The sequence below is a fragment of the Ovis aries genome, chromosome 19 (assembly GCF_016772045.2).
Source record: "Ovis aries strain OAR_USU_Benz2616 breed Rambouillet chromosome 19, ARS-UI_Ramb_v3.0, whole genome shotgun sequence".
Lineage (NCBI taxonomy): Eukaryota > Metazoa > Chordata > Mammalia > Artiodactyla > Bovidae > Ovis > Ovis aries.
The window spans coordinates 43,207,514-43,231,999 of NC_056072.1; the positions used below are offsets into that span (position 1 = coordinate 43,207,514).

Genomic DNA, 24,486 nt, shown 5'->3' on the forward strand with positions numbered 1-24,486 from the left:
AACTGTACAGAAACTTAGGAAGGTTTCAAATAAGAGTTACAAATCTAAAAACATTCCCTCAATTGCACATTTTATGTTATAGTTACAAGACTGCCAGTTTAATAGGTTAAAATCTTTCACATGTTACAAGGTCATAAAATACCACATATGTAGAAATTCCTTCTTGAAACATACAAAAAACTGTACTCACTAAATTCTCAACCTTCCTCTGGTTGGAAGATACCCGCTCACCAGGAAGGACAATCACCACCAGCTTTTCACCAGAGATTCAACCAGGCTTAAGGTCTGGACTGTGGCCAACGGGGAGATTAACATCCCCACCAGTTCAGGAAGTCATTATTTCCTTCCATGTATTCAACACTCAGGGATTATCTCCTTAGAATGCCTGGGTGTGCTTGGCTAGTGATTTGGCCAGGATGCTGACTGGATGCATGTTAGCGATACTTGCACGCTCTTCCCTGTGACTATGACCACACGCCCATCACTTCAAGAGGGAGTAGTCTGGAGATCCCAACACTGCCTTCAGCTTATTACTTCCTCTCTTCACAGAAGACTTTTCCATGACAAGGTCTGCAAATCCTACTCGGGTTTATAAACTGACTGGATTTTGTACTTTTTTGTTTTTCAGATCTTCTCATCTTCCTGCCCAAATCTCTAAAAGGCATTTTGTTGTCGTTGTTTAGTCGCTAAGTCGGGTCCAACTCTTTGCAACCCCATGGACTGTAGCCTGCCAGACTCCTCTGTCCATGGATTTTCCCAGGCAAAATTACTGGAGTGGGTTGCCTTTTCCTTCTCCAGGGGATCTTCCTGACCCAGGGATCCAACCCACATCTCTTGCACGGCAGGCAGATTCTTTACTGGTGGGAAGACAAGGAAGCCCCAAGAGCCATTTTACTTGGACTGAAATCCTACAGTTCTTGCAAAACCTTCCTTTCACGGGGCCACACAACTCTCACAAACATTAAATAAAATCAGATTGAATCATGGATCTCCCCAAAGGCTTAATTCTGTCCTTTCAGTCCAAAGACTGACCCATCCCAGCAGATCTGCAACTGCTTTCCTGGCAATATGCTGCTAGTATTTGGTGTGTTAAATTGTATATAGCAAAACTTGCCTTAAAAATTATGTTATTCAAACCAGACTTGGCTTTAATTACGCCCATCAGAGTTGTTGGCGAGCTGGAATCTGGGTGTGTCCAGGGACAGCTAACTGCCAAATCCCCAAATCTGGCAGAATTCCCCACTGTCCCCTGCCTCCTTGTCCTCCCACCCACACACAGAAGGCTCCACACCCCAGGTGCTCTCTGGGGTGGACCATTTCCGAGTTCATCAGTTTCCAGGAGAAGGCATATGGTATGTGATCACAGCAGAAATGACCAGATGTCAGGGCTGGCTTCCTGCTGGGTTAAGAGTGACTGCAGAGACTGATGCCTAGATTAAGTGGACCAGTTTCCTCATCCGAGTGACAAAAACAGGGGATCCTAAAAACTAGCTCATTTCCTTCATTCCCTCGGGGAATAAAACCCATGATCTTCAGTTCCTCAGAGAAGTGAAAGCAGCAACAAGGAATCCAGTATTTCTTGCTATCAGCAAGCTTTACAAGTCAGCGGAGTCTGGGCAGGTGGCCCAGAGCCCGCTCTCTAGACACTGCTACCCTTTCTCCGAGCCCTGAAGTCAGAGGAGCCACGATGCCTCTGCCGCTGGCCTGCCTGGTGCTTCTCCTCCTCTCCACCCACAGTGCCCTGGCCCTCAAGATCTGCTCCTTCAATGTGAGGTCCTTTGGGGAATCCAAGAAGGCAAACTGTAATGCCATGGATGTCATTGTGAAGGTGAGCCCATTTTCCTGTTAGAAGGACTGCTGGATACCCTCACGCTTTCTCTAAAGCTTTTGGACTTTTAAGAGACTCAAGAGTTGTTTAACTGAAGTTAGCCCCTAGGGAGAAGGAAGCTTGTGCACTCTCTCCCACCCCTTCCACTCCTCTCCCTCTCTTTTTCCTTCTCTCCCCCTCCAGCCATCAACCTTTTTCCAACTCCCAAGTCTAATCTTTCTCCCCATTTAGCTAAGACTTCCCTTGGGTAATCTGATCAATGTCTTGAGACTCTGTTCACATTCTTCTGGTGTCAGTTGATTCTCTTTATCCTATGCTGGCTGCTGCTGCTGCTAAGTCACTTGAGTCGTGTCCGACTCCGTGCGACCCCATAGACAGCAGCCCACCGGCTCCCCTGTCCCTGGGATTCTCCAGGCAAGAACACTGGAGTGGGTTGCCATTTCCTTCTCCAGTGCATGAACGTGAAAAGTCAAAGTGAAGTCGCTCAGTCGTGTCTGAATCAGCGACCCCACGGACTGCAGCCCACCAGGCTCCTCCGTCCATGGGATTTTCCAGGCAAGAGTACTGGAGTGGGGTGCCATTGCCTTCTCCACTTTATCCTATAGGTTAATTTATGTTTGATGCTGGGGCTGAAACCCTTCCCAAGACTCTGGGTTTTATTACCTTAGAAAACCCCAGAGACACCACGTTCTGGTGGGAGCACCAGGGGCCCTGTGCTCACCTTTCACCAGGCAGCCAGACGCACCAGCTCTGCCAGTCCCTTCTCCCTGAGCCCCTAAGCGCCTTTCAGTAAGATGGTCCTCACACAACCTGGCCGGCAGTGCAGGCTTACTGTGGAAATATAATGAGTCCACGGTAAGAGCTCACACTGACAGGGCCTTTGCTAGGCCCACTCTGTGCCAGTCACTGTATTAGGCATTTTATATTAAGACAACTTATTTAACTTAAGTAAGCCGTGATCACATCTGTCACGTCTTCATAAACACTATCACCTCCTCACCTACAATTTCTTCCCCATCAGTTTTTTTTGTAAAATAACATCAATTTTTTTTTAATTAGGACACTAATGTTTTAAATTATAAACTTATATTTTACAAATTAATTTTATTAAACTAAAAATAGTCAATATGGACTATTTTGAAAATACAGAAACATATAAAGAAGTATCCTATCACTTGAAGGTAACAGTTGTTGGCACTTGGGTAACTTTGCTGTGGATGTTTTTCCATCCATAAATAATACATAAACAGGCATCTATTTTGCAGCATGGAGATACCCTATTCTGCTTTTATATAAAAAGTATTTCATACGTTGTTAATATTCTTTTAAAACACAACTTTTAATGCCTTATGCTTCGTTTCCAATGTGTTTCATTCAATGCTTCCCTATCTGGGGATGCTTAGGATATTTCCAGTTTTTCTGTTGCAATACATCTTCCTCTTTGGTCTGCATAAGTAATAATAAGGGCTTCCCAGGTGGCTCAGTAGTAAAGAATCCATCTGTGAAGAAGCAGATGTGGGTTCAATTCCTGGGTCAGGAACATCCCCAAGAGAAGGAAATGGCAACTCACCCCAGTATTCTTGCCTGGGAAATCCCATACAGTAATAATAATAATAACAACATTTTGTTGTTTGCCTCCTACATGGCTTGCCCTGTTCTAAGGATTCATTTGTCCTTCAACAATCCTGTGAGGGAATGACTGTTATTATGCCCATTTACAGATAAGGAAACTGAGATGCAGAGTAATAGCAGAAACTTTTTTACAGTGGAAGACATTCCTCAAAGTGAGAAAACTAGATCAAGTATTATAGCATTTCCCTGGTGGCTCAGATGGTAAAGAATCTGCCCACAGTGCAGGAGACGCAGGTTAGATCCCTAAGTTGGGAAGATCTCCTGAAGACGGGATCTTCTACCCACTCCAGTGTTCTTGCCTGGAAAATTCCATGGACAGAAGAGCCTAGAGGGCTACAGTCCCTGGGGTCGCAGAGTCAGACACAACTGAGTGACTAACATTTTCTTTCCCTTTTCATATACATATTCTAAAGTGCTTTCCAGAAAGATCTGACGGTGGTTAAGTGACTAAATCAGGAGGCTGGCTGGGAGAACAGCACCCAGCTCTCCTTGGTGAACCCGACACGTCTGATGCCGTGATGTGCAAGCCTGCTGATGGAAGCATGCAGACTCTGACACAGTCTTCCTCCTCTGTCACTACACTGGTATATCTTCAGCCCCTGGCACTTGTTAATGGCACCAGGCCAGTGTCGGTGGCCGTCTCTGCTCTGCCCTTTTTAGAGAGGAAACTAGAATATATATGTGCTCTGGAAGTAGGACCAGTGGCATAATCCCCTTGCTCCTCTGAAAGTGATGTGAAAAGACAAAATGAACACTGAGGCTGCTCTGTCCTTGACCACCAAATTCCAGCCCACTAGGATTCCATACAAAGGAAGGTCCCAGTGGCCTCCAGTGGGTGTTGACACCCTAGTCCTCAGCTTACTGCTCATTCTGAAGGGGACCCTCCTGTATTCTTTACCCACCGAGTTCTTCTTTTTTTCTTTGTTTAACCTCTCCCTATGGCAGGCATTTGGGATCTTAGTTCCCTGACAAGGGGTCGAACCTGTGACCTCTGCAGAGGAAGCACAGAGTTCTAACCATTAGACCGCCAGGAAACTCCCCACACTGAATTATTTCTTGCCTCTCAGGGCTTGTTCAAAAGTATCCTCCGTGGAGCCTTCCATGATCCTCTGGGCAGATGTAACTAATTATTCCTCAACACTGTCATGGGCCTGACTTTGATTCAGCACAACTGCCTTGGTCTCTCACTGTAGCTAGTCCTTTCCATTTGTCTTCTTCACTGATAACCAGTCTTTGAGGGAGGGATTGTATTTTAATAGTACAGCATGGTGGGCTTTGCAGTCACGTGAACCTGATTTCACATCCTACTCTTATCACCTATACTGGCTTCATGACCTTAGTCACTCAGTCACTCTGAGCTGGGTTTCCTCCTATGCTTAATGAGTTCAAAATCACAGCTGTCTCAGAGCTGGTGAGGCTCTGAGTAGGCTCACAATAAATGTTCACTCTTATAATTATTATAATTATACTTCTTTATTTCTGCAGTATCCAGCCTGGTATTTTTTATTTACTAAGGCCTTAATAGATATATTTATTATTATTATTGTAATTATTCAAACAAAGCCAACTTGCAGGACTTACAGGGGTCATGTGCTTTTGGTCTGGATTCTGGTTGCCTAGGTTCACATTCTGGCTCAGCCACTTTCTAGCTGGGTGATTCTGGATAGTATCTCAGCTTTCCCAGAAAGAACCTCAGGCTCTTTGTCTTTACAATGTATATCATAATAGTACTTACCTCAGTGAGTGAGTGAAGTCGCTCAGTGGTGTCTGACTCTTTGCGACCCCATGGACTGTAGCCTACCATGCTCAGGGAGTCCATCATTTATTTCAGAGAAGAGGATAGTTAATTTAACAAAGCACTCAATCTGATGCTTAAAACATATTAAGTGCCCCCCAAATAATAAAACAATCAATCAATCTAATCGAAAAATGGGCAGACAATCTAAACAGATATTTCTCTAAAGAAGACGTACAGATGGCCAATGGACACATGAAAATATGCCCAATGTTGCTAATTATTAGAGAAATGCAAATCAAAACTGCAGTCACTCTAGTCAGAATGGCCATCATTAAAAGGTCAACAAATAGCAAATGCTAGAAAGGATGTGGAGGAAAGGGAACCCCCTGACATTGTTGGTGGCTCAGATGGTAAAGAATCTGCCTGCAGTGTGGGAGACCCGGGTTTGATCCCAGGGTTCGATCTCCTGGAGAAGGGAATGGCAACCCACCCCAGTATTCTTGCCTAGAGAATTTCATGGATAGAGGAACCTGCTAGGCTGCAAGCAGTGGTACATGACTGAGCGACTAAAACTTTCACTTTCACTTTCGTATGTATAACTGACTCACTGTGCTGTACAGCAGAAATTAACACCACACTGTAAATCAACTACAATGAAAAAAAAAAAGAGTAAGTGCCCATTAAAAGGTTTCATTATTTGTAGTAAATGGCCTCACACCCCTGGGGAATTCTCTCTCTGCAGGTCATCAAACGCTGTGATATCATACTCCTGATGGAAATCAAGGACAGCAGCAACAGGATCTGTCCCACGCTGATGGAGAAGCTAAATGGGTAAAGATGGGGCCCCTGGACCCTCTGCCGGCTCAAAGCCAGGTGCAAGGACATCTGAAAATCCCCTGGGAACTGAAACTAGTGTGAGGACCAGCACTGGCCCAGACCACCAGGTCACATGGCCAACACTGCCCAGGCTTTCAATTTTATTAACTGTGGTCCTGAGAATTTTCAACCAGCTAGTTTTAATATGATAAAACAAAAGAGGGAAATGGGTGAGGAATCAGGACTGAGAGAAACGAAACAGACTAAGAAGCTGAGCTGAAGTACTGTTACAAAGAAAAGATTGACTGCAAATATAAAAACATGATATGCCCATGGGCTGGAATATTACACTGTGATTAAAGTCATGGTTACTACACAGTAGCTTAGAGCTAAATATTCCAGCATGGAAAGATGGCTACAATACATGGCAAAAAGCAAGTTCAGAACTATACGTAGAAGAGCTCATTTTAGTAATCACACTACGTCATACATGAATAAGGGTGTGGCTGAGTTTGCATGGGCATAAAAGAAAGACAGGAAGGATGTGCTCAACTGTTGAGAGTGGTTACTTCTGGGGCGTGGTGGGTATGACTGGAAGACCACTTGGAAGGGGGGTGTGAAGAAATGGGAAACACTTGCTTTTTATTTTATATACTTCTGTCAGTTCAGTTCAGTTGCTCAGTTGCGTCTGGCTCTTTGCAACCCCGTGGACATATACCCCATGGACATAAACCTCTGTATGATTTGAGTATTTTACAAAGTCTGAACTTGACTATTTGATTTGAATTTTTGTGTATTTTACAAAAAGTCTGAAGGCTGAGAGAAACAGCCTTCGATGCTCTCCTTCACAGAGAGAGGCCCTTGGGCTGATGGTAACCACCCCTCTCTGGGCCTCAGTTTCTCATCTGAGAGTCCAGACTTGGAGCAGAGAATCTCCTTTTTAGCCTCACAGGTCTGCTCTTGACAATGACAGAGGGAATGCAGCCCAGGGGCTAGGCACCTCCACTCAGCTCAGACCACATGGGCTTGGATTCTGGCTCAGCTATGACCTTGGACAAGTTACTGAACCTCATTGTACCTCATTTTCCCCATCTTAAATAAAGCTAATAATAGAACTCATCTTCCTGGGATGTGGTGATAATTAAATCAAATCATGCATGTAAATGGTTAAGCTGTGCCTGGTATGGAGCAGTGGCAACTAGCGCTGGGATGTTCATCTCTAGTAAAAGTAAGGGGATGTATGTAATGGCAAGTGATGATCCAGAAGGCCAAGGAAACAGCTACTGACAGACTGTAACCGCGCCATAAAGGCCAGGCATCCTGTTTATCAGTTTACGTGTGCTATCTCATTCACTCCTCACAACTCTGTAGAGCAGGTTCTACCACTGCTTCCCTTATAGCTGAGGGACCGAGACACAGACAGCAAGGATCTGCCAAGGTAACCCAGCCAGTAAATGGCCAAACCTACCTTTGTACCTGGGTGGTGTCTGACTCCAAGCCAGTGCTCTAGTCTGAGTCCCCTCGGCCTTCTTTGAAGTGGCCCAGGCCACTTTTCAGAAGTATGGGGGACTGAGGGGACAGCAGTTACAGGCACCACTTGCAGCTGGTCTGGATTAACCCCTCCCACCCTCAGGGGTCTCAGTTCTCCCCACCCTCCCTAGACTGTGCTGTGGACTCCAAGCAGAGCCAGGCCTGTTTGTCTCCTAATTCTCTGTAAGCCAGGAAGGGCCTTCGTCACTTCATAGCTGAGTCATTGCAAGCAGTTTGCCAACCCAAGACTTGGCAGGCTAGATTTAGAACAGAGCCAGTCTTTCCAAATTGGAAGCCCAGCAGAATCCACTGTCTGCGCTCCTGGGGGCCCCATAGCCAGATCTGCCTTAGAATATTAATTTCCAGGAATTTCTGTGGGCTCTAAGTTGGCCCCTAAAAGCCCCCTCTGGTTTCTCCCAATGGAATCTGAGAATATGCCACAGCTTAGACATACCCCCCGATGTTCTAGAGGGAAGATGAAGTAGACTCTGCCCAGGGTGGAGTTATCAGCAGGTTTGGCACATACATGTGAGAGTCAAGTCTTCCTGATAAGGGTGAGGCAGAGGATCAATGGGACTTTATGACTGTATCTTCAGCCGCCAGAACAGAAACAATAGCTATTTGGAATCACAGTTTCAGGACTTGTGAGAAAAATGCCTGGAGGTTTTCAGAGCAGAAAAGAAATGTCCGACAAAAATCTTAGTAGGTCAGCCATAAAAAGGAATGCATTTGAGTCAGTTCTAATGAGGTGGATGAACCTAGAATACAGAGTGAAGTGAGTCAGAAAGAGAAAGATAAATACCGTATTCTAACACATATGTACAGAATCTAGAAAATTTACTTACAGGGCAACAATGGAGAAACAGACATAGAGAATAAATTTACGGACATGGGGAGAGGGGAGGAGAGGGTGAGATGTATGGAAAGAGAAAAAAGGAAACTTACGTTACCATATGTAAAATAGATAGCCAACAGGAATTTGCTGTATGGCTCAAGAAACTCAAACAGGGGCTCTGTATCAACCTAAAGGAGTGGAAGACAGGAGGGAGCTTCAAAAGGGAGGGGATATATGTCTACCTATGGCTGATTAATGTTGAGGTTTGACAGAAAACAGCAAAATTCTATAAAGCAATTATTCAATAAAAAATAAATATAATTTTAAAAAATCTTAATAGGAATCCTGCATATGATAAATGCTCAGGAGTAACCTGGTGAAGTTTATGCTACCAGGAAGTATGAGGTGCAGTCCAGCCACAGGCCAGAACAACCTCCAGGGCTGACTGTGGCCTGAATCTTCTATGGTTTCAGTGATACAAAGCAGGTGGATTTGGGGGTGAGTAGGATCTCAATTGTTCTTGCCTGGAGAATCCCAGAGATGGTGGAGCCTGGTGGGCTGCCGTCTATGGGGTCGCACATAGTCGGACACGACTGAAGCGACTTAGCAGCAGCAGCAGCAGCAGAATCTCAATTCAAATCCCAGCTCTGTACTTGCAAACTACAAAAATGGAGTAACAATAGTACTCTTCTTATCAGGACAAGAAATAATGGCAGATGTCACATTCTCAGTCAGTGGTGGCCCTTCTTATGAGACTCGAAGGTTATAATGAACGGAAGCCGTTCTATATGATGCCATTGGGCATATGGAAGCCGACTGGAGGGAGGGGAACCTAGGCAGAGAGAAATGTTTGTTCTTTAAGATGCAATATAAAATCTTTTTGTTTTCCAGAAATTCAAGAAGAGACATAACATACAACTATGTGATTAGCGCTCGCCTTGGAAGAAACACATATAAAGAACAGTATGCCTTTCTCTATAAGTAAGTATAAATTATGCTTCCCGGAACATGGTTTACTTATCAATGTGACCGTGGATGGAATAAAAATCTTTTCCTCAAAACCAAATTTAGATGTCAAACCAGCTCTCAATATTGCTCGAATTACTGAGCTGTTAAAAGTGGGGCTGATGGGAAGGATAATATTAACTCTTTAAAACTAATTTGCTAGATGACTTGGTGACCTGGTCAGGAAAGTCAAGAGTTCTTTATTCCTCATGGTCAAGTCCTGGCAGGGGTTGGAAACATGAATTGCCCAGCATGGCTGCTCTGGGACAAAACATTCTCATTTTCTTCCTACTAATAATTTCTGCTGAGTCTGACCTTTAAGTTTTGAGCTCCCCAGATATTCAGTTCCCCAAGGGCTCTGGCCCTTGAGGAGACTGACTGAGCCTTGTCCTCAGGTAAAAGATCCCTTCCGGCATTCAACTCTGCAGGGGAGGCCCATAAAGCTGTGGGAACATTCGTCTCTGCTTCTTCAAAGAAGTAAGAAGAAAGCCAACTCATCTTGAAGGACTGTCTTTTTTTCTTTTTTCTTCCAGAGAAAAGCTAGTGTCTGTAAAACAAAGCTACCTCTACCATGACTATCAGACTGGAGACGCAGACGTGTTTTCCAGGGAACCCTTTGTGGTCTGGTTCCAGTCACCATACACCGGTGAGACCCACAGGCCCCTCTCACTCCTCACTTCCGCAGGGAGCCCATGAATGGGCAGCAGCCCTGAGCTGGGACCTGTGATCCCAGGGTTTATGCAGCATCTTTAGGGAGGCATTTCGCTTGAGGTGACCATTAGGGGCTCCTAACACTTGAATGCGGAGGACACGGTATAGTTTGATGACACCAGGCTGGCTGCTTGGAATGCCACAGCTCAAGACCTCCTTGTCCTAGAAGCCACTTTCTGGAATCAATAATAACCTCTTACCTGGTAAGAGTAACCTTTGGAGCGTTTAGATTGATGCCAATTATTTAGAAAAATCCCCCAGTCCCAATCAAGGACAGCTGTTCCTTCATTTGAAAAATCTGAACACTGGCCAACAAAGATGATCTCCCAACCTAGAGCCACACTGCCTCTCCAGTAATCACAGAGCAATCTCCCCCACAGACTGGGGGCGGAGAGGAAACCTAAAATATTGCACCCTGATCTCTGACAACAATAGTACTTGTATTAGTCACTAACAATTATTTATCCGTGATGAACGCCAGGTTCCTATCATCTTTGCAACACCCAACAAGATGGCAACTAGGATTGTCTCTGCTTTACGATAGAGGAAATTGAGGTTCAAATAGATGGAGTCACACACCCAAGGTCATCCGGCAGTTACTGAAGTGGACAAGCCAGGGCTGTAACATAAACTGCCATCTCAGGCGCCCACGCTTTTAACCACCATGCAGTACTCAACAGAAAGTCAAGAATTACTTTGATTTGTAGACTGGAACTACAGAGAATCAGATCTTTTTTTCAATACCCACTACATGGGTACTGGACAAGACAGAAAAGGTCCCTGTCCTTGTGCAGCAGGGGAGACAGATAATAACTCAACAGTCAGAGCTGTACGTATGAACACCTATATCTATATCACACAAATATTAACATCTTGAACTATGAAGTTAACTATTTCTGCACAGGGTTAATAGCTCAGAACAGAGTATTTCAGGAAAACAAACATGGAAGAACAGCAGGAGATTTTCAGTAGGAAACAAACAAAAAACTGAGAAGGAGGTGGGGGCTTTTGGTGAGGGCTTCTGGTGAGGAACCAGAAATGCCTTTCAGAGAGGACATTCAGTAATAGTTTTTGTCACGCACATGATTCACGTTCAGCTGACCTGGCAGTGTTAAGAGAGGCCCTTCCCACCAACCCATTCTTTCTTCTTTGAGAGAGTACTCAACCTTCATGAAGTGCTGAACAGATCTGTTTGTCTGGAGCTTCCACCCTTCCCTACTACCCTCCCCCCGCAACACCCACCCCCGCTGGGATGGCACCACAGGTCTGCCATGTTTGGAGTTTTCTCTCCATCTGAACAAGGAAATGTCTTTATGTCCCCTCTGTTTGGGATTAAAGAGGAAAGAGTTTGCCATTTATCTATCTTTTCTTCTTTCATTTATTCTCTCAATCATTCATTCATGAGTTCAGTCAACAAACATTTCTGAGCACCTCCAAGTGCCAGGCATGGTGCTAGGTTCTGGAGCCAAGAGGGTGAACAAGAAGATAAGCCTGCCCTCAGAGAGCTTAGGTTCCAGTGGGCCAAACTAAGAAGCCAAGCAGGTAATTTCAGAGCATGAAGGCAGTAAGCAGGGTTTACTGAATAGCAGGGTAAGGGGCCACCTTAGACTGGGCAACTGGGGGATGCCTCCCCGGAGGTGACAACGGCTCTGACCAGAAGCAGCCAGTCACAGATTGTTGGTGGAAAGGCATTCTGGCGGCAGGGCACAGTGAGCACCCAAGCTCAGAAGCAGGAAAGGAGTTGGGATGTTCATGGGCCCAAAAAGAGGCTGGGGAGTGGGAAGGAGGAGGGAGGAGCAGAGTGAGAGAGAGGCTACTGAAGCAGGGCAGGTCTTGGAGGCACGCTGCTGGTCTGATGGACTTCCCCCTGTGGGACTTGAGCAGTGATTGCCTAATAGACCCCAGCTCCTGAGAAGAGAGGGCACTCAGGTGCAGACCAAGGGAGAGCCTGAGGAGGAGGCATTCAGAAAGACACCTGCTGCTAGCAGGTGGGCAAGACACCCTCCTCCTCTCACTCAGGCTCCCTCAGCCCCTCCTGCTGGGGAGGCCCACAAAGGGCCACTCTGCTTTTTAAATAAAATTGTTCAGGCTTCACCCCCTCCTTCTAATTACTAAAGGAGTATAAACTGAAATCTCTTTAATTTTTTTTTACTTAGAAAAAGTTTTTTTTTCCCTTAGTATAAAGTCAAACAAGCTTAAGTTTTTTTTAAAATAGAAAAGACAAGGCATTTTTTTTTTTAATGAGAAAATAAAAACATCGACAATGCCAGTGAGGAACACTGTCTACCAGCTTTCTCTTAGTCAGGAAGGGCAACTGGGAGAAAAGAGGCTTTGGTGTGCTGAAAATGGCAGCCTAATGACCATAAGGTTATTTAAATCTCGACCACTGGAACTTCTGGAAATGGGGGACCCTAGATGACACAGTCTGTGCCTTTTGGGGGGGCAGACTGTTTCCCTGAAGCAGTGTTCATGGAATCTTGACAGAGGAAATGTGTGACCTCTGCCTCTTTCCTGTTCCTCAGCTGTCAAGGACTTCGTGATTGTCCCCCTGCACACCACCCCTGAGACATCCGTTAGAGAGATTGATGAGCTGGCTGATGTCTATACAGATGTGAAACGTCGCTGGAATGCAGAGGTGATGACCCTCTATGTCTGCTGAATTCCTATCTAGCAGGGGCAGAATCTGGTTCCTGAGAGGGGATGAGCAATTCTGAGGGAGGGTGAGGAGGCAGGGTCTGTGCAGACGACCACCACTTGAGAGCTTCATTTGAGGCGTTTTCTCAGCCCAAAATATCTTTCTGCTAAATGTGCCTGAGTACGCTCCCTGGGGGTCTTGGGAAATTCATACCCTGCTCCACAATGGCTGCCAACATTCACTGAGCAAATGACTAGCTGGTGTCAGGCACTATGCTAAGGCTGGACATGCATAAGTTTACTTAATCCTCCCAATAGCCAGATGAGTTAACAACTTTGATCATTCCAACTTCACAACTGAGAACAGCAAGACAAAGAGATGTCAGAAGTCTTTCAGTTACAAGTGACAGAATTCCAAAATGGCTCATGAAAAGAAAGAGCAATTCATTGGTTCAAGGCAGAGTTGGACAAGGCTATCGGGGCTTGTCTTGTCTCTCTCCACTCTCCATCTCTTAGCCTCCCATTCCCCTGGTGGGCTCCACTTTCAGGCTGTCTCCACCCATACAAAGGCAAGATAGTCACCAGCAGTTCGTAAAGCAACTGACAAATTTTCTGTCCCACAACGGAACAAATACACTGGGATGGAGTCTCATTGACTAAGTCTGAATCACATGTTCATCCCTGAACCAATCACTGATCAGGTGGTTGAGATGCTCTGATTGGTTAAGTCTGTGTCCGTTCCACCCCAATCTCATGGACCAAGGTAGAGGTGGAAGATGGTTTCTCAAAGAAACTGGGGGTACTTTCACAGAAGGGGAATAACAATATGGCCACCACCCCTCTTGGCCTCAATTATTTCCTCATCTGGAAAACAGCAGTGGCACCCCACCCTCCACCCCCAGACGCTGTGAGGTGTATGAAAGTGTGTGGCACATACGGAAGGGATCCAGAGGGCTCTTCCTCGTTCTTCTTTCTCCTTTTAATATGTGACTCCAACGACACAATCCCTCCACCTCAGTTCTGCAGCTCAAAGTGCAAAACCAGTCCAGTAAAGTGTGGACACAGAGCTGGGTCATGGTGCATGCAGGGGTGTGTTTCACTGCTGATTTGTAAAAGGCTGGGTACGAGAAACACTCACATGTTTCTAAATTATAAATTCCATTCACTCATTTGGCAAGAATTTATTGAGCATCTGTTAAATGCCAGGTACGGGGGAGGCCTCAGTGGTACAAAAGTGACCTAGAAGGGAAATTCTTGTGCTGAGCGAGGGAGGGGCTTTCAGGGAGGATGATTTGGATTCAGTCCTTAACTTCACCACTTGAACTTCCAAGTCAAGTAGCCTACAGCAGGTCACTATATACTCTACTCTTTCTACAGGGGACAAAGATCCCTTCTACCTCTTAGTGCTTACTGTGAGATTTAAAATAAACTTTATAAAACACTTAATGTTTGGCCTGGCACACAGGAAGTGCTCAGGAAATCATGCCTTCATAAATAGAAGCTGCCTGACACTCCAGTTAAGGATGACATCCTGTCTTCAACTGCACCCACCAGTCTCAGGGAAAACCATGATACCCCAAGGTCAAATAAAAATGTTTTTGAAGAAAACTCTGAGGTCAGCAACAGCACCAAACAATAGCACTAACAAGGAAATCTGTTTCTGCTCATAAGAATACTAAAATTCTGTTTCAAAAGCCCTACAGGAGAAATCACTTCCAAGACAGAAGACTCTAATGCTGGTGTTAGGGCAGAGGGGGACAACTCATCCTATCAGCCCCTCCCTCTTCTCACTTCCTCCACAGGCAAAATTCCCACGAAGAGTTAAGTTCCCAGCTTCAAAACGAGAGAGGAAAGAACAGTGCCAAAGACACCTGAGTTCACTTTTCCTTTCTTGGAAACAAAAGGCATGGGTTCATTCAGATGTTTATACCACAGAGAGAAAAGATGTGAGGGAATAACTGAGCTGTGTTCCTTCATCTGTAATCTGTACTCCAAATTGGAGTGACTCAGTGATTCAGAACAGGAGGGCGCAGCTACAACAAATATCCTTCTTCCCACTAAGAACATCCTTCCTTGTATACTCACCCATCCAATACTCATCAGAACTGTGGCTCCGTTTTAAACTGCGGCCTCTTCTTTTAAAAAACAAAAAGAAATTAAGACCCTATATTAGTCTCCTTGGGCTGCCATTAACAAAGTCCCAAAGACTGAGTGGCTTAAACAGCAAAAATTCTGTCCTCACAGTTCTGGAGGCTGGATGTTCAAGACCAGAGTGGCAGCAGGGTTTGGCTTTCTCCTTGGTCTTCCCTCTGTGTCTACGTCTTAATCTTTTTTCATAAGGACACAAGTCGTATCAGAGTAGGCCCACCCTATATGTAACCTCATTTTATCTGTATTAACTCTTTAAAGGTCACTTGCAAATACAGTCTGAGATACTGGGGGTTAGAACATATGAGTCTGAGGGGACACATTTAGCTGATAACTGAACTCATCATTTACTGGGTGTGCAAGGAGGAGTCCCTGCTACCAGTTCTGCGTGAAAGTGTTAGACAACAATGCCTACCTATAGGAGACAGTTACAAATCCTGTCTTTCAGAATTTCATTTTCATGGGTGACTTCAACGCCGGCTGCAGCTACGTCCCCAAGAAGGCCTGGAAGGACATCCGCCTGAGGATGGACCCCAAGTTCGTTTGGCTGATCGGGGACCAAGAGGACACCACGGTCAAGAAGAGCACAAACTGTGCCTATGACAGGTAGGAGGCGTCTGCCAGACCACCATGAGCCCACACAGTGCTTGGTGCGCATTGGGAAAGGTGGCTCCTCCTGGGCAGATGAAGCTCCTGCTTGGAGAGCCGAGCTGCTCTGACTTTAGGCCCCTCCACTGGGTACTTTGTGAAGCATGCAAACTGAATGGCCATATATGGTGGCCTTAAACACATAGCTTAGCAGTGGCAAGAGCGGGCTTTGCTGTTGGACGGGCCTGGATTCAAATTCTGTCTCTACCACTTAGTAAGTCAGGGACCAAGAGAGCTAAGCTCTTTGTGTCTTTGTTCCCTTACTGGTAAAACAGATTATATCAAACATGAGGTTTAAACAAAGTAAAATGTATAAATCTTATAAATCTTCTAACATAGTATCTGGAATATGGTTAAGTGCTCAATATATTCACTGGCTGTTAAGTACTACATCACAAAGCCATACTGCAATGTACTCACTCAATTCTCTGTCACTGGGCATATTAGGTCATTACCAAGGGTTTGCTATTAAAAGCAAAGCTGTAATGAACCCCCTATATATATATACATATATATATATGCATTTTTTTATGATGCTTTCAACTATTTTATTTTTTTAATTTTAAAATCTTTAATTCTTACATGCGTTCCCAAACATGAACCCCCCTCCCAATATATGCATTTTGTATTTATGATTCCCTCAGGATCAAAGTCTAAAAATGAGAGTAGTTACTGCAAGACAATGTATGCTTCTAATGCTTTACCATACACTGGGGGTGGGGGCGGGGTGGATGGGCTGCACTGCGCTGCTTGCAGGATCTAAGTTCCCTGACCAGGGACTGAACCTGGGCCACGGCAGTAAAAGCACTGAGTCCTAACCACTGGACTGCCAGGGAATTCCTGTGCTGTCCCGTGCTTAGTTGCTTAGTTGTGTTCGACTCTTTGCAACTCCATGGATGTAGCTCACGAGGTTCCTTTGTCCATGGGATTCTCCAGGCAAGAACACTGGAGTGGGTTGCCACCCCCCTCCTCCAAGGGGATCTTCCTGACCCAGGGATTGAACCCAGGTCTCCCGTATTGCAGGTGGATCTGCAATCTGGATCTGCAATCCTTTACCGTTCTAAATGCAAATACATACATCTAAATAATAGCATTCTCTAGTATTTATAAACTGTCCTTGGAGATTTTCAATCAGCTTTCATCTTTGCTCCTTAAGTTAGAAAGTGAGGAAGGACCTGAAGTGTGGGAACGTTCATGACTGGCCCATCCACAGCAGAAACCGTGGGTGGGGAAGTCCCGAGGAGCTCGGGTCCTCAGAGCGGTTGCTAATTCCCCGAGCTCAGCAAGCCACCAAGGAAGCATGATATGGCCCAGAGGACAGTTCTCCCTTCTCTAGTTTTAAGTTCTGACTTTCATTTTCATCCCACGACCTCCTTTGTACCTCTAAGAGCTTTGAGGGCTAGTGTGCCTTCTGCAGACTTCATCATTTCAGCTTCCCTAAATGGAAACAGCCCTGGCCCTGGGAAAAGCAGAACCAAGGTGGGGAGTTACAGGAGACTGAGCGGCCTGGGTACTGCGCCCTCCATCCTATTATGAGAGGCTACCTCAAAGCTGGTTGAAAAGGATCGCTTGCTCCCTCGCCCACTTGCATATGCCAGCTGTGTGGCCTTGGCAGGTTAAGTCCCTTCTGTGGTCCCATTTCTCTTCCCTGGCAGAGGAAAGGGAGGTGACTGAAAGCAATGCCGCAGAAGAACAGTGCATCTCAGGAAAAGATAGATTAGATGGGGCAGAGGAGCAGGTCAAAAAAGATGTTTACTAAAGGACTCCCAGATGTTTTTTTAAAAATTGTATTTTTTAAACATTTATTTTCATTTATTTATTTATTTGGCTGCCCTGGATCTTAGCTGCAATACACAGGATCTTCAATCTTCACTGTAGCATGTGGGATTTTGTGTGTGTGTGTGGCATGCAAACACTTAGTTGCGGCACATGGGATCTAGTTCTCTGACCAGGGATTGAACCCAGGTCCCCTGCACTGGGATCACGAAGTCTTAGCCAGTGCACCACAAGGGAAGTCCCAAAAGGACCTCCAGTTTTACACACTTGTACGCCAAAGGATGACAGGATTACATGATTTTTTAAACATTACTTTCTTGTTTCGGTGCTCTGAATTTTCTGTGTTTTCCGTGACAGTATATATCTCTTGTTTGTAAAGAGGCATAAAGGGAGAAGATGAAAGGGCCTCAGTGGCAGTCTTTGTTCTGTGTGCTGCGTGCTGGTGGACATGCCAAGATGCTCAGAGCCGGCTGGGCATTAGAGCAGCCTCAGGAAGCTTAGTGCGATCCCCTCACTCGCCCACACACAAAACTAACACAAGTCCAAAATAGGGCAGCCCTAACTATGCTGTTCTTCACACTCTGGGTCTGAAAGGACGGCTTCAAGAAATCTCCGCCTGAATGCCAAGTTTACTTATGGAGACGAGGTCAAAATTAGTTCCCTGACCAGGGATTGAACCTGGGCCACGGCAGTAAGGCAGTGGCACCCCACTCCAGTCCTCTTGCCTGGAAAATCCCATGGATGGAGGAGCCTGGTAGGCTGCAGTCCATGGGATCGCGAAGAGTCGGACACAACTGAGTGATTTCACTTTGACTTTTCACTTTCATGCATTGGAGAAGGAAATGGCAACCCACTCCAGTGTTCTTGCCTGGAGAATCCCAGGGACGGGGGAGCCTGGTGGGCTTCCGTCTATTGGGTCGCACAGAGTCGGACACGACTGAAGCGACTTAGCAGCAGCAGCAGCAGCAGCGCGGCAGTAAAAGCGCTGAGTCCTAACCACTGGACTGCCAGGGAATTCCTGTGCTGTCCCGTGCTTAGTTGCTTAGCTGTGTTTGACTCTTTGCAACTCCATGGACTTTGTCAGGTGGTGGTGGTAGCCAACAGAGGAAGCCAGGTCAGCCGGCTGGAATCGGGGAAGGCTCAGTGGACAGTCATGGGCGGGCCGTCCGACCCAGACTGTCACTCTTCAGCCAGTTGGTCAGGGCCATGAAGACTCTAACCACGTCCCCACATTCGAGGTATATCAGACTCCATTTAACCACCACTAATGGCAATCCACTGCAGTACTATTGCCTGGAAAATCCCATGGACAGAGGAGCCTGTAGGCTACAGTACCTGGGGTCGCAAAGAGTCGGACACGACTGAGCAACTTCACTTTCCCTTACTATTCTCTGTCAGTATGCATAGCGACAGTACTATAGTTTTTTTTTTTTTTCCTCTGTGTTAGTCTTTAAATCTATTCCATTATTACTGAAATAAAATTAATTTCAAGAGAAAATTTCACAAAACTGAAGGCAAGGAAACAGCATTACTTGTCATCAATCAAAAAATAATTGTAAAAGTAAGCCCAATGAAACCAAAAAATGTTAAATTATGCCTTCATTCTGTTGTCAGCAGAATAGCCTGTTGGATGAAATAGGAGTGTAGGGAAATATTAAAGATAAGCCAGGACCTTTTGGAGGCCTGGCGTGCTGCGATTCATGGGGTCGCAAAGAGTCGGACACAACTGAGCGACTGAACTGAACTGAACTGAGGACCTTTTTCTATAATTGAATCAGGGAAAGTGAAAATAACTGCAAAGGAAACATTTTTCAGTACTCCAGCCATTGCTCTGTGCCGAGATGTCTACATCTCGTCCACTGCCAGGGCTCCTGCTTGGACAGGGGACACTGTCCTGGTGCCCACAGGCCACAGCAGGGATGACCCTGTTTTTCAACCACAGGTGCTGTGGTGAGGGTCTTTGTCAGGGAGGGGGAAATGCCCCCTTCAACCCCACTTGAGTTCTTGTGGCTGGACTGACAATAAATTTGGCACAATACTGATTAATAGGAGAAAAAGAAACAAATTTTAATTTGTACACACAGAGGTCTTATAGAAATGGGACCTAAGTAGTGGTCAAATTGCAGAAATATCTCTTTTGACCCACCTCCTAGAGTAATGAAAAGAAAAACAAGAATAAGCAAATGGAATCTAATTAAACTTAAAAGATTTTGCACAGCAAAGGAAACCATAAACAAAACAAAGGAAACAAAACCTAAAACAAAACAAAATGAGACAACCTTCAGAATGGGAGAAAATATTTACAAACAAAGTGACTGACAAGGGATTAATCTGCAAAATATACAAACAGCTCATGTAGCTCTATGTCAAAAAAACAAATCAAACAACAGGCAGAAGATCTAAATAGACATTTCTCCAAAGAAGACATACAGATGGCCAAAAAGCACATGAAAAGATGCTCAACATCACGAATTATCAGAGAAATGCAAGCCAAAACTACAAAGAAGTATCGCTTCACAAGGGTCAGAATGGCCATCATCAAAAAGTCTACAAATAATTAATGCTGGAGAGCATACTGAGAAAAGGGAACTCTCCTCCACTGTTGGTGGGAATGTAAATTGGTACAACCACTATGGAGAACAGTATGGATGCTCCCTAAAAAACGACAGATAGAACTACCATCAGTTCAGTTCTGTTCAGCCGCTCAGTCATGTCCGACTCTTTGCGACCCCATGAATCGCAGCACGCCAGGCCTCCCTGTCCATCACCAACTCCTGGAGTTTACTCAAACTCACGTCCATCTAATCCAGCAATTCCATTCCTGGGCATATATCCAGAGAAAACCATAACCCTAAAGGATACATGCACTCCAATGTTCATTGCAGCATTGTTTACAAAAGCCAAGTCAAGGAAGCAACCTCAATGTCCATCGTCAGAGGAACACATGAAGAAGATGCGGTATGTGTGTACACAATGGAATATTACTCAGCCGTACGCAGTGAAATAATGCTGTTCGAAGCAACATGGGCGGACCTAGAGATGCTCATATTAAGCGAGGCAAACCAGACAAAGACAAACACCATATGATATCACTCATGTGGAATCTAATTAAAAAAATAAAGATACAAATGAACTTATTCACAAAACAGAAACAGACTTACAGATCTCTAAAATAAACTTACTGCTACCAAAGGGGAAATGTGGGAGACTGGGATAAATCAAGTGCTTGGAATGAACACACACGCTACTATAAGATAGATAACCAAGGAGGAACTACTGTATAGTACAGGGGGCTCTACTCAATACTTTGTGATAACCTATATGAGATAAGACTCTAAAAAGGAATGAATATTTGTATAACTGAATCACTTTGCTGTATACCTGAAATTAACACAACACTGGAAATCAAATGCACTCCAATGAAACAATTTTTTTTTACAGTGGTCAAAACAGAAGGCTTTTAAATAATCTTTAGACAAAGAACAAATTTGCAAGGAATTGAGAGGACAAAAAACTCAGGTTTGGGTGCTCAATTAGTGAAGAATTTAAACAGTGTTGGCTTGGGGGTAGTCAGTTAAAGAAGTGACGAAGTTTGTTTATACAGAAGTGTTGGCCTGAATTCCCTGTTTCTGGAGATAAGGGTGCCTGTCCTTCCTTCTACCTCCAGATGCAGGGAGTGTACCTTTCACAGGGGAGATTTATTTCCTGTTTTCAAGGAGACAGAAAGGAGTGTTCCTCTTGCATTAGCTGTTTCTTAAGTAATTTTAATTCAAAATAATCATATGCCATTGTGGCCTATTTTGGGGGTGGCCTATTCTGAGCTTCAGCACAAGCTAAAACCAGGGCTGGACTTTTGAACTCCATGTGAAAGGGCCAAGCAGTTCAGTCATTCCAAAGGTCAAGCAAGAAGCCTGGTTTGATCTCAGATAACAACAGGGTGGATTAATGGGATTCTTTTCCCTCTCCTTCTCCAGGATCGTGCTTAGAGGACAAGAGATTGTCAACTCTGTTGTTCCTCAATCAAACCACATCTTTGATTTCCAGAAAGCTTACAGGTTGTCTGAACAGAAGGTACAGCTGTCATCTCATCTTTCTGTGCCACTGTCCTGGGAAGATGGGTTGGTGTCACCCAGTGATGGTTTAGGTCACCAATGGAGACCTGACCCTGGGCCACTGGACCTTGAGTCTCAAAGCCTGTGATTCCATGACTTGTAAGACCTGCCTCAATTTCTGATTGAACTGGCCCAGGGATGATGCTCCCAGTGTGTGTTCCTTTAGGTGACTTGGGCCATTTCATTCTCAGCCTCCCTCAGCTTGAATTCATTTGTCACTAAAATCAAGGTGTCTCCTAATTCCCAAATCTATCTCCCTTTCCTCTACAGGCCCTGGATGTCAGTGACCACTTTCCAGTTGAATTTAAACTTCAGTCTTCGAGGGCCTTCACCAACAGCAAAAAATCTGTCTCTTCAAAGAAGAAAAAAAAGGCCAGTCGTGCCTAGATACAAGGGTGCCATTTTTATTAACTATTTCTTGCCTCTAAATAAAGCAGCTCCAACAGGTATGAACTGTTCCCTGTGCTCAGGAAACAAGACTGGCCCAAATGCTTCCATTTTTCAACTTGAATCTACTTCATCTTTTTTTTTTTTTTTTTACTTTTACTTTACAATACTGTATTGGTTTTACCATGCATTGACATGAATCCACCAAGAGTGTACATGAGTTCCCAAACATGAAAACCCCCCTCCCACCTTCCACCCCATATCATCTATCCAGAGAGATGATATGGGGTGGGAATCTACTTCATCTTAAGCCAAACTTGGAAGAGTGTCTTTTATTCTCCCTTTTGAGCCCAAACCTCCCCGAATGTCCAGAAAGGAAACTGGGGGCTTCATATTCTGATCCCAGCAGGTGTCACTGCTCAAACGGCTGAGAAGCCACACGAAGAGGAACATCAGCTTTCTGTCTTCACCATCCTGTTCCACAGGAAACGACCCCAAAGGCCAAAATGCCAAGGCCCCAACAGTACCCCATGATTTGGGCAATGAACTGCTTTAGGACCTGGCCCTCCTGTATGAGGTCAGGCCACCATCACATCTTGCAGGGATGCAGGATGAGGCCATTCCCACTGGTCTCCCTGCCTCCAAACAATCCTCCAACTCAGCGAGCCCAGCAGTCACCAGTGTCATCCTTTGAAATTCCAATCTGACCACAGCCCAGCCCCATCCCCAACCCATCTTAAAATCCCTCAGGAGCTCCTGACACCTCGTGGAGAGCGCCCAGGGTGTCTGGATGCCCAGGAAGGTCTCTATTTCCTGGTTTCTTATATCTGCCTTACCTTTGCCCACCATGGACTGTAGCCCAGCAGGACTGCCCCTTCCCTGCATGCCCCAAGCTCTCCCTCTTTCTGGGCTCAGCAACCACCATACACCATACTCCTCCTCTAACATACACCGCATCATATGTTCACCAGGGCCACTATGTGGGCTCTGTGGGGGCCTGGCGGGACAAAGGCCCAGCAGGCTGGGAGGCACTGGAGGACCCTGTTATCTTTCCGCAGCTGGAGACCTGCAAAGGAGTGCAGCAGCAAGGCACCATTTCACCCATATCCACGGTGACCATTTTGGTTTGTTTTGCTTTGTCTTCCCTTATATTGTTTCTCTGAGTAGTACCTCAGCAGGACTAAGTCTGTAAGCAGTACCAAGAAAGAAGCAATGACAAGGGACCCTGCCCAGCCCTCCATCTCTGGTTTCCTGTCTCAGAAGGGGCCCCTCTTACCAGCTGATGCATTCCACCTGAGAGACTCTGCACATAAGCACCGTGTGTAATCTTGAGAAATAGAGCCTGGCATACTATATGCATAGTCCCACTTTTCACTGATTTTCCTAATTATATTGAGGGCGATGTGACTTTTGATATAAGAATGAGAGACTGTAAGCCTGATATTTGAGATTTGGTTACATCTGGCTGAGAGAATAAAATCAAAAGTGTCCTGCTTTAAACATGCCCTGATTTCTCCAAACATCCACTGAACCTCAGAGGCCTTGCTGGAATCAGCGGTGGCAAGGCTACAAGGCTTCCGTGACCCCTTATGAGCAGTGCTCACAGTCCCAGGAAAACTTCCGGTTTCCAAGGTGCAAAATGGTCAAGCAAGCAATTCACAAATGAGCTCACTGCTGAGGAAAGGGTCATCCCTTTGTCCCAAAGGCCAGCAACGTGGCTGGGAAGACTCTGTGCCAGAAGGGGGAGGCAGGGGAAGTGAGCCAGACACTACCTGAGTCTGTCCATGTCTCTGGCCTGGTCTTGCCACCCTGCAGCCTCGCTATAAGACATCTCTCTGTCCCTGCACTGGAGCAACTTACTGGGGCCATGGACATTTGCCAGCTCCTATTCTGGGCAAACTATGCCAAGCAAGAGAGGACGAAGTGCGGCTTCTTCTCACTGGCTGCAACTTAACAAGCCCCAGACATCCTCCCATTGTTCTGGCTCATTTTGCCTGGCTGGGACAAAGAGTGCCTGTGACTTTTCAGGGTATGGGGTGTACCCTGGTCCTATGTATTCAGCTTTGGCTTTGCCCAGAGTGTTTGAAATCTTAGGGAACCAGTTACCATGCCCATTCCCCAGGGTCCAGCACCCTCAGAGTCTGTCTCAGTAGGTCTGGGGTGGCCCTAGAACCTGCATTTTTAATAAGCTCCTAGGTGATATGAGGGCTTCCCTGGTGGCTCAGCTGGTAAAGAATCTGCCTGCAATGCAGGAGACCTGGGTTTGATCCCTTGGTTGGGAAGATCCCCTGGAGAAGGGGACAGGTACCCACTCTAGTATTCTAGCCTGGAGAATTCCATGGACAGTATAGTCCATGGGGTCACAAAGAGTCGGACATGACTGAGTGACTTTCATTCTCTGAATGGCCTAGGTGATATGAGGACCAGATTTTTCTTTCATTATTTATTGGGGACCAAATCTTTCACCCACACTCCTATACCCTCCTAGATGAGAAGAGTTGTAGCATGGTGTACACCATCACATACTAACTGGGGGACCTTGAGCAGCTCACCAGCCTTCAGTCTCCTTATGTATAAAGTGGAGTTAAAAAAGAATCAACCTCCTGGAGGAAGTTTAAATAAGATAATGCACTTAAAACACTATCTGACCGACCCCCTCAAAAGCCCTCAACAAATGGGTTATTTT

General features: G+C 45.5%; 2 protein-coding genes across 3 annotated transcripts in view; one reads left to right on the forward strand and one right to left on the reverse strand.

Annotated features, from left to right (window-relative positions):
* The window catches only part of ABHD6 (abhydrolase domain containing 6, acylglycerol lipase), a 101,957-nt gene that overhangs the window by 68,161 nt on the left and 9,310 nt on the right, over positions 1 to 24,486 (reverse strand). The window lies entirely within an intron of this gene.
* DNASE1L3 (deoxyribonuclease 1 like 3) lies at positions 1,535 to 23,300 on the forward strand. Of its 2 annotated transcripts, XM_004018360.6 has the most exons (8): positions 1,535 to 1,828; positions 5,941 to 6,029; positions 9,271 to 9,360; positions 9,918 to 10,030; positions 12,618 to 12,730; positions 15,326 to 15,483; positions 21,276 to 21,372; positions 21,684 to 23,300. In XM_004018360.6, exons 1-8 carry the CDS (start codon positions 1,688 to 1,690, stop codon positions 21,798 to 21,800), a joined length of 918 nt encoding a protein of 305 aa, XP_004018409.1. In that variant the 5' UTR covers positions 1,535 to 1,687; the 3' UTR covers positions 21,801 to 23,300. The 2 variants fall into 2 exon arrangements, with proteins under 2 accessions (XP_004018409.1, XP_060258326.1); XM_060402343.1 differs by having other exon boundaries at positions 21,276 to 23,300.